Source organism: Petromyzon marinus, chromosome 16, assembly GCF_048934315.1.
Source record: "Petromyzon marinus isolate PM22_M1 ecotype Great Lakes invasive population chromosome 16, UKy_Petmar_22M1.pri1.0, whole genome shotgun sequence".
Classification (NCBI taxonomy): Eukaryota; Metazoa; Chordata; class Hyperoartia; order Petromyzontiformes; family Petromyzontidae; genus Petromyzon; species Petromyzon marinus.
The window spans coordinates 15,533,469-15,549,672 of NC_133682.1; the positions used below are offsets into that span (position 1 = coordinate 15,533,469).

At 46.6% G+C, this 16,204-nt stretch overlaps 1 protein-coding gene across 4 annotated transcripts in view; it reads right to left on the reverse strand.

Moving 5' to 3' along the window:
* Window positions 1-16,204, reverse strand: part of DIS3L2 (DIS3 like 3'-5' exoribonuclease 2) — an 85,811-nt gene that overhangs the window by 34,618 nt on the left and 34,989 nt on the right. For all 4 annotated transcript variants that reach the window (XM_076067553.1, XM_032955053.2, XM_032955052.2 and 1 more), the window contains 7 exons: window positions 15,415-15,494; window positions 12,717-12,829; window positions 11,230-11,337; window positions 10,204-10,437; window positions 9,102-9,181; window positions 8,145-8,328; window positions 7,016-7,102 (listed from right to left, as the gene is read on the reverse strand). In XM_076067553.1, coding sequence (XP_075923668.1) covers window positions 7,016-7,102; window positions 8,145-8,328; window positions 9,102-9,181; window positions 10,204-10,437; window positions 11,230-11,337; window positions 12,717-12,829; window positions 15,415-15,494 — 886 coding nt within the window. The remainder of the gene's footprint in view (window positions 1-7,015; window positions 7,103-8,144; window positions 8,329-9,101; window positions 9,182-10,203; window positions 10,438-11,229; window positions 11,338-12,716; window positions 12,830-15,414; window positions 15,495-16,204) is intronic.

Here is a 16,204-nt window from a genome sequence, read left to right on the forward strand (position 1 = left end):
ACATACACACATAGACTTACAAACACACAGCGACTTACACACACACATATACATCAACTCACACATACATACATCAACTCGCACACATCGAATTACACGTACAATAATTTTTGTTTATTTTCACTTACACACACACATCGGCTCGCACACACACAAAGAAATGCACTTACAGTCACATGGAGCCACGCACACACATCGACCGATGCACACACATCGACTCATGCACACACACATCGATCACGCACACACACACATCGATCACGCACACACACATCGACTTACACACACATGGACGTACACACACCGACTCGCACACACGCATCAACTCACACACACACACAGACACGCACACATGGACTTAGACACACACGTTATTATTGTATATATTACTAACTTAACTGTTAAATATTAATTGTCTACACACACACGCATTGACTAACACACACGGACGTACAAAGACAAAGATCCCCCATATAGCCTTAACAGACTGTAGGGGCAAGTGCTGTTAGCGAGCACCTTTGAAGGCCGGAACGGTACACGAGGGGGTGGGTGGCCAGCACCACGCCCGACCGCCTTTGTCTCCCTAGTGGCAATGTTTACACACCGCACCAGGTACTCATTTGAGGCTGAGTCGACCTAGGGGAGGCCCGGGACCGGTACAGATAATCGTCACTGGTGTTGGCCGTGAACGGGAATCGAACCCGGGTCGCCAGGTTCATAGCGCAGCGCGCTAACCGCTACACTACCGCTCCCCACACACATCGACACACACACATCGACTGTGGCACACACACATATCGACTGACGCACTCACACATATCGACTGACGCACACACACACACACCTCGACTTGCACACACACACCTCGACTTGCACACACACACACATCGACTTGCACACACACACACATCGACTTGCAGACACACACTGACTTTTATATATATACACAACAAAAATCCGCCACATAGCCTTAACAGACTGTAGGGGCAAGTGCTGTTAGCAAGCACCTATGAAGGCCGGAACGGTACACGAGGGGGTGGGTGGCCAGCACCACGCCCGACCGCCTTTGTCTCCCTAGTGGCAATGTTTACACACCGCACCAGGTACTCATTTGAGGCTGAGTTGACCTAGGGGAGGGCCGGGACCGGTTCAGATAATCGTCACTGGTGTTGGCCGTGAGCGACAATCGAACCCGTGTCGCCGGGTTCATAGCGCAGCGCGCTAACCGCTACACTACTGCTCCCCCCCCTATATATACACACACACACACACGGACGTACACACACACATCGACTCACACACATCGACTCACACACACCAACTCACACACACACACACATATATCGATGCATACACATATTGACGCACACAAACTCACACACACATGGAACTAAACACACACACTTACACACGCACATATCGACGTACAGACACACAGCGATTTACACTCACATATGGGTTTAAACAAACACACATATCGACTAACAGTAAGATGGCGCCGATGATGGCAGCCTCGGCCGGTTGGTGCGCCCTGGTTTGTCCAGTTTTGTCTTGTTTTGCTTGATCACCTGTGCTGGTGAGAGAGGGAGAGGCCTGCTCTTTAGCACACCCGTGCTGGTGAGAGGGGCGTGCTGTTCAGCACACCCGTGCTGGTGAGAGAGGCCTGCTGTTCAGCACACCCGTGCTGGTGAGAGGGGCCTGCTGTGAGGGGACTGCTGTTCAGCACACCCGTGCTGGTGAGAGAGAGCTGCTGTTCAGTACACCCGTGCTGGTGAGAGGGGTCTGCTGTTCAGCACACCCGTGCTGGTGAGAGGGGCCTGCTGTTCAGCACACCCGTGCTGGTGAGAGGGGCCTGCTGTTCAGCACACCCGTGCTGGTGAGAGGGGCCTCCGTTCAGCACACTCGTGCTGGTGAGAGGGGCCTGCTGTTCATCACAACAGCACTGGTGAGAGGGGCCTGCTGTTCAGCACTCCTGTGCTGGTGAGAGAGAGCTGCTGTTCAGTACACCCGTGCTGGTGAGAGGGGTCTGCTGTTAAGCACACCCGTGCTGGTGAGAGGGGCCTGCTGTTCAGCACTCCTGTGCTGGTGAGAGAGAGCTGCTGTTCAGTACACCCGTGCTGGTGAGAGGGGTCTGCTGTTCAGCACACCCGTGCTGGTGAGAGGGGCCTGCTGTTCAGCACACCCGTGCTGGTGAGAGGGGCCTGCTGTTCAGCACACCCGTGCTGGTGAGAGGGGCCTCTGTTCAGCACACTCGTGCTGGTGAGAGGGGCCTGCTGTTCATCACAACAGCACTGGTGAGAGGGGCCTACTGTTCAGCACTCCTGTGCTGGTGAGAGAGAGCTGCTGTTCAGTACACCCGTGCTGGTGAGAGGGGTCTGCTGTTCAGCACACCCGTGCTGGTGAGAGGGGCCTGCTGTTCAGCACTCCTGTGCTGGTGAGAGAGAGCTGCTGTTCAGGACACCCGTGCTGGTGAGAGGGGTCTGCTGTTCAGCACACCCGTGCTGGTGAGAGGGGCCTGCTGTTCAGCACACCCGTGCTGGTGAGAGAGGCCTGCTATTCAGCACACCCGTGCTGGTGAGAGGGGCCTGCTGTTCAGCACACTCGTGCTGGTGAGAGGGGGCTGCTGTTCATCACAACAGCACTGGTGAGAGGGGCCTGCTGTTCAGCACTCCTGCGCTGGTGAGAGGGGCCTGCTGTTCAGCATACCTGTGCTGGTGAGAGGGGCCTACTGTTCAACACACCCGTGCTGGTGAGAGGGGCCTGCTGTTCAGCACACCCGTGTCGGTGAGAGGGGCCTGCTGTTCAGCACACCCGTGCTGGTGAGAAGATGGCGCCGATGATGGTAGCCTCAGCCGGTCGGTGCGCCCTGTTTTGTCTGTTAATTCAGTGTTTTGCCAAGATTTTCGGAGTTCCCTAACAAGAGATGAACTTTTAAATATCAGGGAAACAACTCCTGTGGATTTAATTCCTACTTTTCTGCTTCCAGCGGCAGAATTAGTGGGCATTCTAGTCAATGCCGCGCTAGGCTTTGCTCAAGCAGCGAAACGCCGCCCAAGGGGTAAACGGTCGGGGGCTCTCGTACGGCTACGCAGACGCGGGATCCGAACAGTGCTTCCGAGCTTTTTCCTCTCCAACGTACGTTCACTGTACAACAAAATGGATGAACTTCAGCTGCTGATGGTGAAAAACAGAGACTTTCTTTCATCTTCTGTTTTGTGGTTCACGAAGACATGGCTGTGTGATTTGATTCCGGACACTGCGCTACAACTAGCAGGATTCCATCTTGTAAGATCGGATCGTGACATAGCACTCTCCGGCAAGACGAAAGGCGGTGGTATTTGTTTTTACATTAACAGTGGCTGATGTGTAGATGTCACAGTGATTCTGCAACATTGTTCTCCGCTCCTTGAATGAATTTTTATAACCTGTAAACCTTTCTACTCGCCTCGCGAGTTCACGTCGCTCATTTTGGTCGGAGTTTATTTGCCACCGTGCCCTCAGGTTAAAGAGGCCCAACGCATGCTCGCCGACCAGATTCTGAGTGTGGAGCGAGCAAATCCAGATTCGTTGGTTATCGTACTTGGCGACTTTAACAAAGGTAATCTCAGCCACGAACTCCCCAAATACATACAATTCATTAAATGCCCAACCAGGGAAGGGAACACTCTGGATCACTGCTACACTACAGTCAGTAGAGCCTATCACGCCATCCCCCGAGCAGCACTGGGACACTCTGACCATGCCATGGTCCACCTGATTCCTGCATACAGGCAGAAACTAAAACTCTGTAAACCTGCTGTGAGGACATATAAACAGTGGACCAGTGAGGCTGTGGAAGATTTGCGGGCGTGCTTGGACTGTACTGACTGGGATATGTTCACGACTGCTACCAATAGTCTGGATGAACTCACAGAGGCTGTGACGTCCTACATCAGCTTCAGTGAGGACTGCTGTATCCCAACACGTACCAGGGTGAACTTCAACAACAGCAAGCCCTGGTTCTCAGCAAAGCTCAGAAGGTTGAGGTTGAAGAAGGAGGAAGCGTTTAGGAGTGGGGATAGAGACAGATTCAAAGAGTCGAAGAACAGGTTTAGCAAGGCGGTGAGAGAGGCTAAACGACTGTACTCCAGAGAGACTAAAACACCAGTTCTCTGCTAACGACTCTGCTTCTGTCTGGAGAGGGCTCAGGCAGATCACCAACTACACACCCAGAGCCCCCCACACCACTAACGACTCCCGCCTAGCCAACGACCTGAACGAGTTCTACTGCAGATTTGAAAGACAATTGGACTGTCCTGAACCACCCCTTCCCACCCAAGAGGCCCCATCCCCCACCCATACTACAGAAACGACTCTCTCCTTTCAGGAGGGAGAAGTTAATAGACTTTTCAAGAGGCAGAATCCACGCAAAGCAGCTGGGCCAGACTGTCTCTCCAGCCACCCTCAGGCACTGCGCTGACCAGCTGTCTCCGGTGTTCACCAACATCTTTAACACCTCCCTGGAGACATGCCATGTACCAGCCTGTCTCAAGTCCTCCACCATCATCCCTGTGCCCAAAAAACTAAGGCCAACAGGACTAAATGATTATAGACCGGTCGCCCTTACACCTGTGGTAATGAAGTCTTTTGAGCGCTTGGTCCTGGCACACCTCAAAGCCATCACAGACCCTCTCCTGGACCCCCTTCAGTTTGCCGACAGAGCCAACAGGTCTGTGGACGACGCAGTTAACATGGCCCTCCACTTCACCCTACAGCATCTGGACTCCCCAGCATCCTACGCCAGGATCCTTTTTTGTGGACTTCAGCTCTGCCTTCAACACCATCATCCCTGCCCTGCTTCAGGACAAGCTCTTCCAGCTGAACGTGCCCGACTCCACCTGCAGGTGGATCACAGACTTCCTGTCTGACAGGAAGCAGTGAGTTAAGCTGGGAACACAAGTCTCTGACTCCAGGTCCATCAGCACTGGAACTCCTCAGGACTGCGTCCTTTCCCCACTGCTCTTCTCCCTGCATACCAACAGCTGCACCTCCAATCATCTGTCCGTCAAACTCTTGAAGTTTGCGGACGACACCACCCTCATTGGGCTGATCTCTGGTGGGGATGAGTCTGACTATAGGTGGGAAGCTGACAACTTGGTGACCTGGTGTAGCCAGAACAACTTAGAGCTAAATGCTCTAAAGACAGTTGAGATGGTTGTGGACTGCAGGAAGAATACAGTCCCACTCACTCCGACCACCCTGTGCGACCCCCCAGTCAAAATTATAGAGTCCTTCCGCTTCCTGGGCACTATTCTCTCCCGGGACCTCAAGTGGGAACTGAACATCAACTCCCTCACCAAGAGAGCACAACAGAGGATGTACTTCCTACGGCAGCTGAAGAAATTCAACCTGCCAAAGACAATGATTGTGCAATTCTATACAGCAATCATTGAATCCATCCTCACCTCCTCCATAACCATCTAGTACACTGCTGCCACTGCCAAGGACAAGAGCAGACTGCAGCGTATCATCCACACTGCTGAGAAGGTGATGGCCTGCAATCTACCAACCCTCGAGGACCTGCACACCACGAGGACCATGAGGCGAGCGAGGAAGATTGTGGCCGATTCCTCCCACCCTGGACACTCTCTGTTTCAGCTACTCCCCTCCGGCAGAAGGCTGCGGTCCATCAGGACCAAAACCTCACGCCACAAAAACAGTTTCTTCCCATCCGCTGCTGGCCTCTTAAACAAGGGCAAGGGCATACACTGACTTTAACATTTTATCTACAAAATAACACCTTGCCAATATTAACTATGTTACCCTACTTGTATATTTTTTATTTTTAGATTGTATCTTATAGCTATTTTAAATTCGATATTTCTTCAATGTTATATACTTTAGCCTCTTGGTGTTAGTTATACTTTGAACCCTTATTATAGTAAGACTTGTTTACCACTTATTTAAGATTTTTGATTCCTATATGTTGAATGTATGCACCATCCTGCCAAAGTAAATTCCGTGTCTGTGTGAACTTTCATGGCGAATAAAACCCTTTCTGATTCTGATTCCAATTCCAATTCTATAAATGGCAATTTGTAATGAGTAAACCGTCATGGTAATAAATGTTTGAAGGGAGCTGTAAATCTGTGTTACCTTGCGCAGTGTCCACACGAAAGAGAATCCCCCCTTCACCCCCACCGAACGCGTGTCAGTTGGTAGAGTCGAGCATGCGCTATGTAATAAATAAATGAAAACAGCACTAACTCGCTAATTAAACTACTTTGAAGGTGACGCACATGAAATCGGAAGAGCGCTGGCTCAGCACGGGGCTTATGGCGTGGTACCTGGCTACTTTTTTTAAATGTAAAGGTGGCACCTTGGCAAGCTGGGGGCTGGGCCGCTACTTCTCACCCCCCCCCCCCACCCATGATCCCCTCGCCTGCTCTGCAGTAATATCTACAGCCCTTAGCAGTATCATTTACTGACTCTATAGTAGTAACTGCACACATCGGGGTGGGGGGGAGAAGAGGACATCACACTGTGAAGAATTTACCTCAGCATTTTGGGTATTTTTATTGCATGTTTAACGCAAAAGAAAATTTCCCCCTCACCACCACGGAATGCGTGTGACTTGGTAGGGGCCCTCCCCCCCCACCAAACTCGTGTGAGTTAGTATGGGCGAGCGTGTGCTATTTAATAAATTAACGAAAACAGCACTAAATAGCTAAAGTACTTTAAAGTTGATGAATGGGAAAACGGAATAGCACTGGCTCAACACTGGGCTTACGGCGTGGTACCTGGCTACTTATTTCAACGTTTTTGAGCCAAATCCTTCACAAGTGTGCGTCACACACACACACAGACTGACAAAAAATGACATTCATATATAAGAAGAATACTGGGGAAATCCCGATTTCCCCAGCGTGACCAGTAGGAGCAGGTCAGAACGTATTGATACCCACCAGCTGCTGAGTACACCAATATTGAGCAGTACTAAACATCCGTATGTACAATGTGTGAATGTGAGTGTGACCTGCATAGGCTTGGAGCACATCTGGGTAAGAACTTCTCTCCTCGGAGCAGCAAGCCTGTCCCCTGCCAGACTTTCGTTCAGACTGACCTGAGGGGGGGGGGGGGATTTGTTCCAAAAATTACACCACCGTAAATATGACTAAACTATGTGTTAAAAGTGTTGCAATGTTCAAATACATCAAACATTGGTGTCCATTTGCAAATACTGTACTAGAAGAATAATACAGCCACAGAATTTATCCCAAGCTAAACTTAGTATATTTAATTTGATCGTCTAATTGCATTGGGTCATCTGCTTGGGTTTTCTTCCTGTTTTTTCATTATTATAACGTTTGCTTACCAAGGAAAGCTTTGCTGGTCTCACTATGTTTTAGAAGGGTCCTGTGAGGTTTGCACAGTAGGGGGAGAAGTTGCTATATGTTATTCCAATTGAGTAATTTGCAGGATATTTTTCAACATTGGGATATTTGGCCAAAAACAGTTGCATTGTATATTTGTTTGTATTCAGCATTCATGTTTTACTTCCTTTGTTTGACCGTCCATCCATTCCTCCCAGCCAGCCAGCAAAAGTATTATTATATCGAGCGCTGTCTCTCTCCACGTCTCTTGCCTTTTCTGAACCGTATCGCAATATCTCTTAATTTATCGCTGTCTCTGTTATTATCGGTGTTGGCATTCCTCTGTCCCTTCTCCATTCAATGTATCTCACCCACTTCCCTCCACTTATCTCTCTGTTTCTCTCTCACCCTCACTCTCCTTATTCCCACCTCTTCCTTTCCCAGCTCAATCCCTCTTGCCGCTCCCTAATCCTCTCTCTCACTGCTTGTCACGTTCCCTCGCTGTCTCCTTTAATGTTTACTTTTCTTTCCTCTCCTTTTCATGACCTTTCACTCTCTCCCTGCCCCTCTCCTTTCTGTCCTTTCCTCCCTCCTGTATCTTCCTCCACCAGCTTTCATGTATTTAAATTCTGCCTCTTGTCCAGCACCTTGAGCACCTTATAGAAAGGCGCTTTTGTCAATGTAATTTATAATGACATGCAATTTAAAGTTAATCCGAGAGATTTGTAAGTATTCTGTGTAATATATGAGGAAATACACTTTGCATTGAATAATAGTGCTCGAGTTGTATACATTGAGACTCCCTGCTGAGCTGAAGTCAAGCTGGAGGCCCAGCTCTGTGCAGAATTCACGCAGGGCCTGGATGAGGTTACTTTGTGGAGGAGGGTGGCGCCGTAGCAGCGCTTGTTTTGGGAACGCTCCGTAAATCTTGTGAGCTACTGCCATGTTGGCGAGCAGCATGAATTCCTCCACAAGCCTAGAGTGAAAAAGTGAAAACGCATTATGACATTCCCATGTATTGCATTTCCCCACATCTAAAATAAGATTCTGGCCTTCAAACATAGGTGGCATGCAGAGGAATAAAAAAAAGTATGCAAGGTAAGAGAAAGTAAGTTGGAAACAAAAGACAGAACATGCAAAAAAACATTGCCAATTTAATTTCGGACCAAAAAAAAATTCAATTTCTGAAACATGTTAGAGGTATCACAGTGGAATGGGTAACCAAGAATCGTCAACTGAGGGGAAACTTAAAAGCCAGAAATGTCTCGTTGTGACCTCGCGAGGGAAATGGGATGTGCAGAGCTTGACTGAGCCACAGCTGAGGAATCTTGCTAGAGGAAGTGATGGTAACGGTGTGGCATATATAAACCGTTCTTGGCCTTTAAGGAAACTTGGTCTTGAACATTATAATCAACCCAAAATCTTGATTACATTTGAAGAAATTCTATATACTTGGAAATACAAATTTCCCAAAAATGCTAATCTGTGAAAAAACTTCAAAGATTGTTTAGTCTTGAAATATAATGTGTAGGAACTTAATTAAAATCCTAATGATATGCTATTATAACAACTTATCCAGCCTCTCTCAGTCCAATTAATGTGTACAAGTTGTGATAACAGTTGATAGATTAATTTACAAGTCCATGTTTAAATGCTTTTTAAAGCAATCGTTTGTTACAAAAAAAGACTAAATATATCTGTTATCTGCATAATCTTTCTGAATAATATTGAAATTCAGCAAACACTTACTTGTTGCTGTCTCTGTAACTATACACATAACATCCTTGAGGCATTCCCGTGTTGCGATCCAACGTGAAGGATAATTTAACCTAAAAAAATAAATAACATGTATTGTCAGTAATTTTTTTTACCTGAAAAAAACACAAATCCTCTCAAGTAGTTTGGAAAACTTAAGAGAAGAGAAAGACGAGTGGTGGCACACCAAGGGTTTCAAAATATGCTCGGCTAATATGTATACCTAATTACTTGGGTGTCATATACAGACATCTTTCCATAATACAGGTTTTTTTGCTTTAGATAACGTAAATGTGTCCTTAAACCCGCCACCACCCGACACAGCCAATTTAGTAAGGTTTGTCACGTAAACAGAACATCCCAATTCGTTACTAGTACAGCACTAACCGGTGTGTTGGAGAGCAAAGCCACAACATTTACAATCTGAGTACGACGTTTCGCCACTAATTACAAATAGCTTCATCAGGTTACCGCCAGATTTGTGGCGAAATTCTCCTATTTCGTTCCTTAAATAGAGGGGTAGATGTGATGGCATCACTTGTGAGCCGTTCAAGACCAAAGCCTACGTGTTAAACTGACAGACATTTTTACAGACTAGACATAAATCAAGAATATGGCAAGTGATGTGTTACATAGAAAATATATTTCTGATTTGATAACCCAAATATTTCAGATTGTAATATTGTTCAAAAGTAGCCTGAAGATGTCACATATTCAATGGCATATTATATATAACCTTTAATGGCCCGGCTCCTGAGCCTCACCAGCACAGGGCTCCAATGGCTCCGCCTGGCCCTAGGCCTCATCAGCCAGCCACCTGTACCCAACCTCTTTGGCCCCAGTTTTCCCCAAACCCATTTCCAACGTTCGACTGCTGCCCTGGAGCTCACTGGTCTCAGGTTGCCTCTCTAATCTTCTCCCTTGTGGCTTGGCCCTCATTCCCCCTCCCCTGCCAGCACGCCTCTTTCTAACCCTCCTTCGCCAGTTATGTCTTCACTCGAGTACTTCACATTGAGATGCCGCTGCTTTTAAAACATAAAAATAAACGACAATGTTTACATAGCCACTGGATTTGGAAATTTCAAGTAATTGTCACCTGATTCAAGCAAAGGGCTCCATCCTGAAAGCGCTGTTTTCGCAGCTCCTGTGCAATGGAATGCAAATCTTGTACAGCGCGCTTAACGTCACTCAGCTGGTGTCGCCCTGAGACAGGCGGGCACTCTCCATCACTTGGCACCCACCCTGGGTCATCGATCATGTTTTGAGCATGGTCGTAGCTCAGCTTTACACACGAACGTATCACGGTCCGGCCAAACCACTCATCGATAATCTGAAAAGAGAAGTCCACAGAAATAAAACTGATGACTTGGTTGCTTCAAACAGGCAATTGATAACACAAAGTGTAATGTTTCTGCTTCATTCTACTTACACAAGAACTGGTAAGAGATAACAATGGGGTTTCCATCGAGGATGAGCTTAATGTACTAGAGAGCACAGGCAAGGTTGGGTGGTGGGTGACATTAGGTTGAGTAGAGAATGGAATTCCCCATGGCTAGAGCTTTGTAGAATGCTTGCATGTGATATCAACAGTGTGGGGCATTTAGAAGCAAGCTCTTTTGGCAGTTGAGAGATACTGTTGTAGTTATTCTGACTGTTGCTGAAAGGCTGTTTATTTTTTGCTCCTGATGTTGTTGAATGAAGACGTATATATTTTTACGAGACCATCCCAAGGGTGATCGCCATAGATTACATGATTAGTAAGGTGCCGATACGGCTAGGCCTCGTGAAGACAGGCAACAAAACGGTTGCACAGCAGGTATATTCCGCATACATTCGGTGCTGCCACTCTCATTTATATTCTCATTATTTTCAATTTACTATTCACATCCTTAGAGAAACTAAATTATGACAGACGATGCCATTGGTTCGTCCGGCTCTCATCTGACAGCTGGATACCTCTGTCTAACGATACTTCTCTAAGAGTGGATGGCACCGTCTAGGGAGCACGGTGCTGTGATGGCACAGTGCACTCAAGATAAAAGTTACACCATCGTGTGCTCTTGACAAGATTGATTGCACACACAGAGGACTTCAGAATATAAAACAAACAAGTCAGCAGCACCTTCCCTTGTGGCGACAGGGTCCAAATCACAGAGAAGGCCAAGCGGTTCTGGTCAGGGTTCAGGCTGCACAGCTCCTCACACAGCAAGCGGGGCAGCATTGGGATAACCTGTGACAATACAAAAATATAATTTATCACCGACCAACTTCTCATTCAATTTGCAATGTCAGTATAAACGTGCATTAAGTCTGTTCTCCTATAATGCGGTAGCTGTGTTTCTGAAAAACACCGCGTTATGGAAAAATTGCGTTATAATAAATAATATAATATAGGGTAAAGCACAGTCCACGATAACACATGAGATGCATAAGTAGGCTGAACAAAGACTGAGGCTCATGGGTAGCATCTAGAAGGATTCAGCAGCATCCCACCTTGTGCGATGCCACGCCAAGGTCGCTGTACAACCGCTTTTTTCTACTTGCGTGACGGAGCTCTGTTCACTCAATCGCGTTATATCCAATTTACATTCACGTTATAAAAATATGTGTTCCCTAATACATTAATCGCATTATATACAATTCGCGTTATAAAACTACACGTTTTAGCTGAACAGACTGTACACAAATTCTCCCTTTCCCACCCCAACTCTTTTCCCACTAACTTTTGTTCCTCTTCACTCACCTTCCCTTCCCCTTACACAAAGTCCGTGCTCACACTCGAAGTCCCTACGCGAGCGGCGTGGTGAGCCCATTTCTCTTCCTCAGCCCGTGTGAGCGCTGCGTTTCGGGCTTCTGTCCAACCTAATTTCTGTGCCCTCTTTCCTTTTTATTGCTCGTGCTTCATACAGGGCTCTTGTAAAAAACAAAACCGACAATGTCGCTCATAGTTTAGTTGTAATATCCAGTCGTGTCAATATGTAAGGATTAAATCAAATGTTATGCCAATGATATATGCAACAGACTGCTCGTCTCAAAATTGGATAGAGTGAAACCGCGTTCAAGCTAATGTCTCACTTGACAAACATCATTAAAATTTTCACCGAATAGGAGCTCCCTTCCATTGTTTTCTTCCAAACAGCTGTGACCACTCACTATACCTACAACCCACCTCTCATTTGGGAGATGAGTGGGGTGAGATGTGCAAGACAAGTGGAGAGAGGGCTGGGGATGCATGGAGAGGTGGAGATGGGCACAGTGAGGGAGATGTGGGGTGGGAAAAGTAGAGACGGTGCGAAGGGGTTCACTCGTCAGAGTCATCACACGCGGTGTTCACACGAGGTGAAGAGATCACACGCGGTGTTCACACGAGGTGGAGTGATAACACGCAGTGTTCACATGGGGTAGAGTGATCACACGCGGTGTTCACACGGGGTGGAGTGATCACACGCGGTGTTCACACGGGGTGAAGTGTTCACATGGGGTGAAAGTGAGCACACGCGGTGTTCGCATGGGGTGAAGTGATCACACGCGATGTTCACACCGGGTATTCACACATGGCGCAGACAGCATTCACACATGGCGGACTGTTCATATGCGGTGTTCTAGAACCTTCTGGACGAGGTAGACGGAGGTGGCTCGATCGGCTGCCATCAAGTCCAAGGCTGTGCCTTCTTTCACAAAGAAGCTCACGTCCGCAATGTGGACTCCCACCCTTAGGTGACCTGCATGAAACACAACAATTCACATGGCATTACGGCCTGGTGCCAGTGCTGTGGTAAGATTTGTGCTTTACAGTATGAGGGCTCTGGGTTATATTACTGACTCGGGCACTTTACTGTGCGCAGTTTATATGTTTCCCCATTTCCTCCGGATTCTCTGCTTTCCTCCCATAGCTAAAAAAATGTCAATTGTAACTGGTCTTGGCCAAACAACCCAATGCGAAAACATTACCTGCAAATGACTCAACTGGGAATACACACAGTAACATCACACGCTTACTAAAATAATGACAAACCCCCCTCTAAAGCTTTCGTGACTGCAGGGATTCATATTCTTGGTCCTTTCGGTAAAGTCACACAGAAGGGAAACAATAAAATAATAAAAATAGCAAACAATAAAATTCTCACGACGTTTCGATTGCAACACAAGCAATCATCATCAGGTGTGAAAACCACAGCAAGAAAATTTGAAAAAAGTGGCGTTTTTTTTTAACGTTCGCACCACGGAGAGCGATTTGGCAGTTATTCAGATGGACGAGTCCATCTATGTTCGGAAAAGAGGAGGGGGGAGACAAAAATAATGGATGACAATTTCAACCGAGAAGATGGATTCTGGCTTAGCAATCATTGGAAGGGTTTGATCAACCATTTCGGGTCTTAATTGATCGTTCACGCTTACGGTGGCTTTCATACCGCATCCATTATTTTCATCTCCCCCCTCCTCTTTTCCCGAACATAGATGGACTCGTCCATCTGAATAACTGCCAAATCGCTCTCCGTGGTGCTAACGTTAAAAAAAGCCACTTTTTTCAAAATTTCTTGCTGTGGTTTTCACACCTGATGATTGCTTGTGTTGCAGTCGAAACGCCGTGAGAATTTAAGTGTTTCCTATTTTTATTATTTTATTGTCTCCCTTCTACGTGACTTTACCGAAAGAACAAAGAATATAAACCCCCCTCTCTTTGGTGTGGTAGATAAGAAAAGTTACTAATAGGAATCATCTGCAGTAGCTGCTAAAGGGGTCTCTGTACAGCGTGGGGTTGCGGTACCACCATGATGTAAAGGCAGAGGAGCCCTCCTGTAAGCCAATGGTAACCAAAAGAAGACAGTGGAACCCTCAGTAATTACAGCCACAGCAGAGTAAATATCGAGCCTCCAGGACATCAGGGGCATCAACAATATAAGAGCTCGTACTGGCCGGTAATCCACCAGTCACACAACACGAAATGCACGGTTCCCAACCATTCTGGACCTATGCACCACTGATAAGCCTGACTAAATTTTAATGGACCATTGTGCACCAATAACATATAAAAAATTAATTACATAAAAGATTTAAAATGCAAATTCAGAACTCTAAAAATGATTAACTTTCTTTCTGCTGATTCATCTAAATCATTGGGCAATGGGTAAAAAAAATGGTATTTTGTGATCAAAGTAAATGGCGGATCACAGTAAATAGTGGAATAAACAGTTTTCCATGATATTGTATATTCCCAAGGAATGAGCAAAATAAATCAACTGTGTATTAATTTAGTCATAAAATCTATCGCAAATGAAACTGCACGTTAATTTCAATCTTCACAAAGTTGTACTTCATGAAGGTGTTTTAATGGATGTGTCTTGAATGAATGAAGCCCTAAAGAAAATATGTGGAGACACGTGGAATTAACAGCCATTCCATAGATTTCAATGGAATGTTAAGTTGTAATTTATGAAATATCAGCCTGCAGAATGTTTGAGGATGTTCTATATATATTACAATGGAAATACAGCCTAAGAAACATGGCAATCACATGGCAATAACAGAGCATTTGATTACTTAATTGGAATGTTCTTCAAATTAATGACGAAATGAGAAAAGCAATATTTCAGATGTGTGACCCGCCCTGACAGCTGATCGTGCAGAGATGAAAATGCAAGAGGATGGTGCCCGAGACCCCCGGTGAGGTAATGTGCATTTCCACCCACACCAGCAATGTGCACAAAACTCCACCCCCCTGCAGATGGCCGTGGGGGAGCATACACAGAGCCATAGGAGCAACCAGCCAGCTGGCTCAGTGGCAGAGCGAGCGGCTCGATATCGGAAGGATGCGAGCTCACATCCTGATGGGAGGTTGACTCAGCCCATCATCTCTCCACGGTCAATAAAATAGGTACCACTTTTTGGGGAAGTCAACAGTGGTCATCCTATGGATAGGCTTATCCCTGACATAATTACGTGGAGTTTGCGCTACTACCTCAGGGCTGCAAACAGGAGATGAGCAGTACCTTAATGCTCATTTGAAAAGGAAATCGGTTTTCAGAAGAGGTGTCAACACAAGATAGAAAGTATTATTTTTTTACAAAGTGGTTGTTGCCAAAAACATTAAACGTATTGGAATTGTTGCAAATGCTAAGATTTTTTAATTCATTAAAAAAATTGTATTTGTGCACGGTGGTCCATGAAGGATATATGAGGGTTGACAGTGACAGCTTACGGGTACAGGAAGGTTGGGGACAATTGTCAAATATTGTTACTATATGAAAAACAAATAGTACTTCAAACAAAAATATCATAAGAGTTTCCCACATTTACAAGCGTTTACCATTTGGAAGACGTTCGCAAGAGAGGGCATCATCCAGATCACGGGCGGTCGCTGGGTCAATGGAGAATATACACAGCTCTCTAACCAGGGTGAGACAACGCAGTACAGTTAGGATATGCAGGTTTAAATGTAAAAAAACACAATGGGGCAAATGTATTAAACATATGAAATTAAAGACAAGCATGCATACCAATGTTTATATGTCTATACCAAAGAATATATTCAAAGGTAAAAGTAATGTAAAAAAAAATCTAAAAGATGATTGGTAATAGATTTTTGGGTTAGATCACATAATGATCGGATGAAGTCGTCAATGTTATTGTCTCCTTTTTCAGCAAATCTGTTAGTAATTTCTCTAAAAATTAGTATGCTTCTATAGTGACTGGGAATGTCACTGTGTGGTGCCGGGCCTGCGAGGCCACGGCGGGATGTACACTGTTGTGTGTACACCCCGGACACGGGGTGTAGTACCAGCCCTAGTGGGGGCTTGGGTGAGCGCTGGTGAAGCGCGATGGCACCATGCACAGCGTGCGGTGCGGGCTCCCATTTAGAGAGCAAGAGAGTGTCAGCCAGCTAGGGTTACATTGGGGGCATGATACTCTGGCTGACCTGGGACACGTGACCGGATGATACTGGAGGGGGGCCACCGGTGGAGGGGGCTAATGGGTGGTCACATGGTCCGGGAAGAACTCTCGAGAGCCTTCGGGCAAGGGAGATCGAGAAGGTGGGCGGGGCGAGAGGCGGAGCCAGCTCCAGCCCGACCCGATATAAGGGGGGCCCTGGGAGGGGC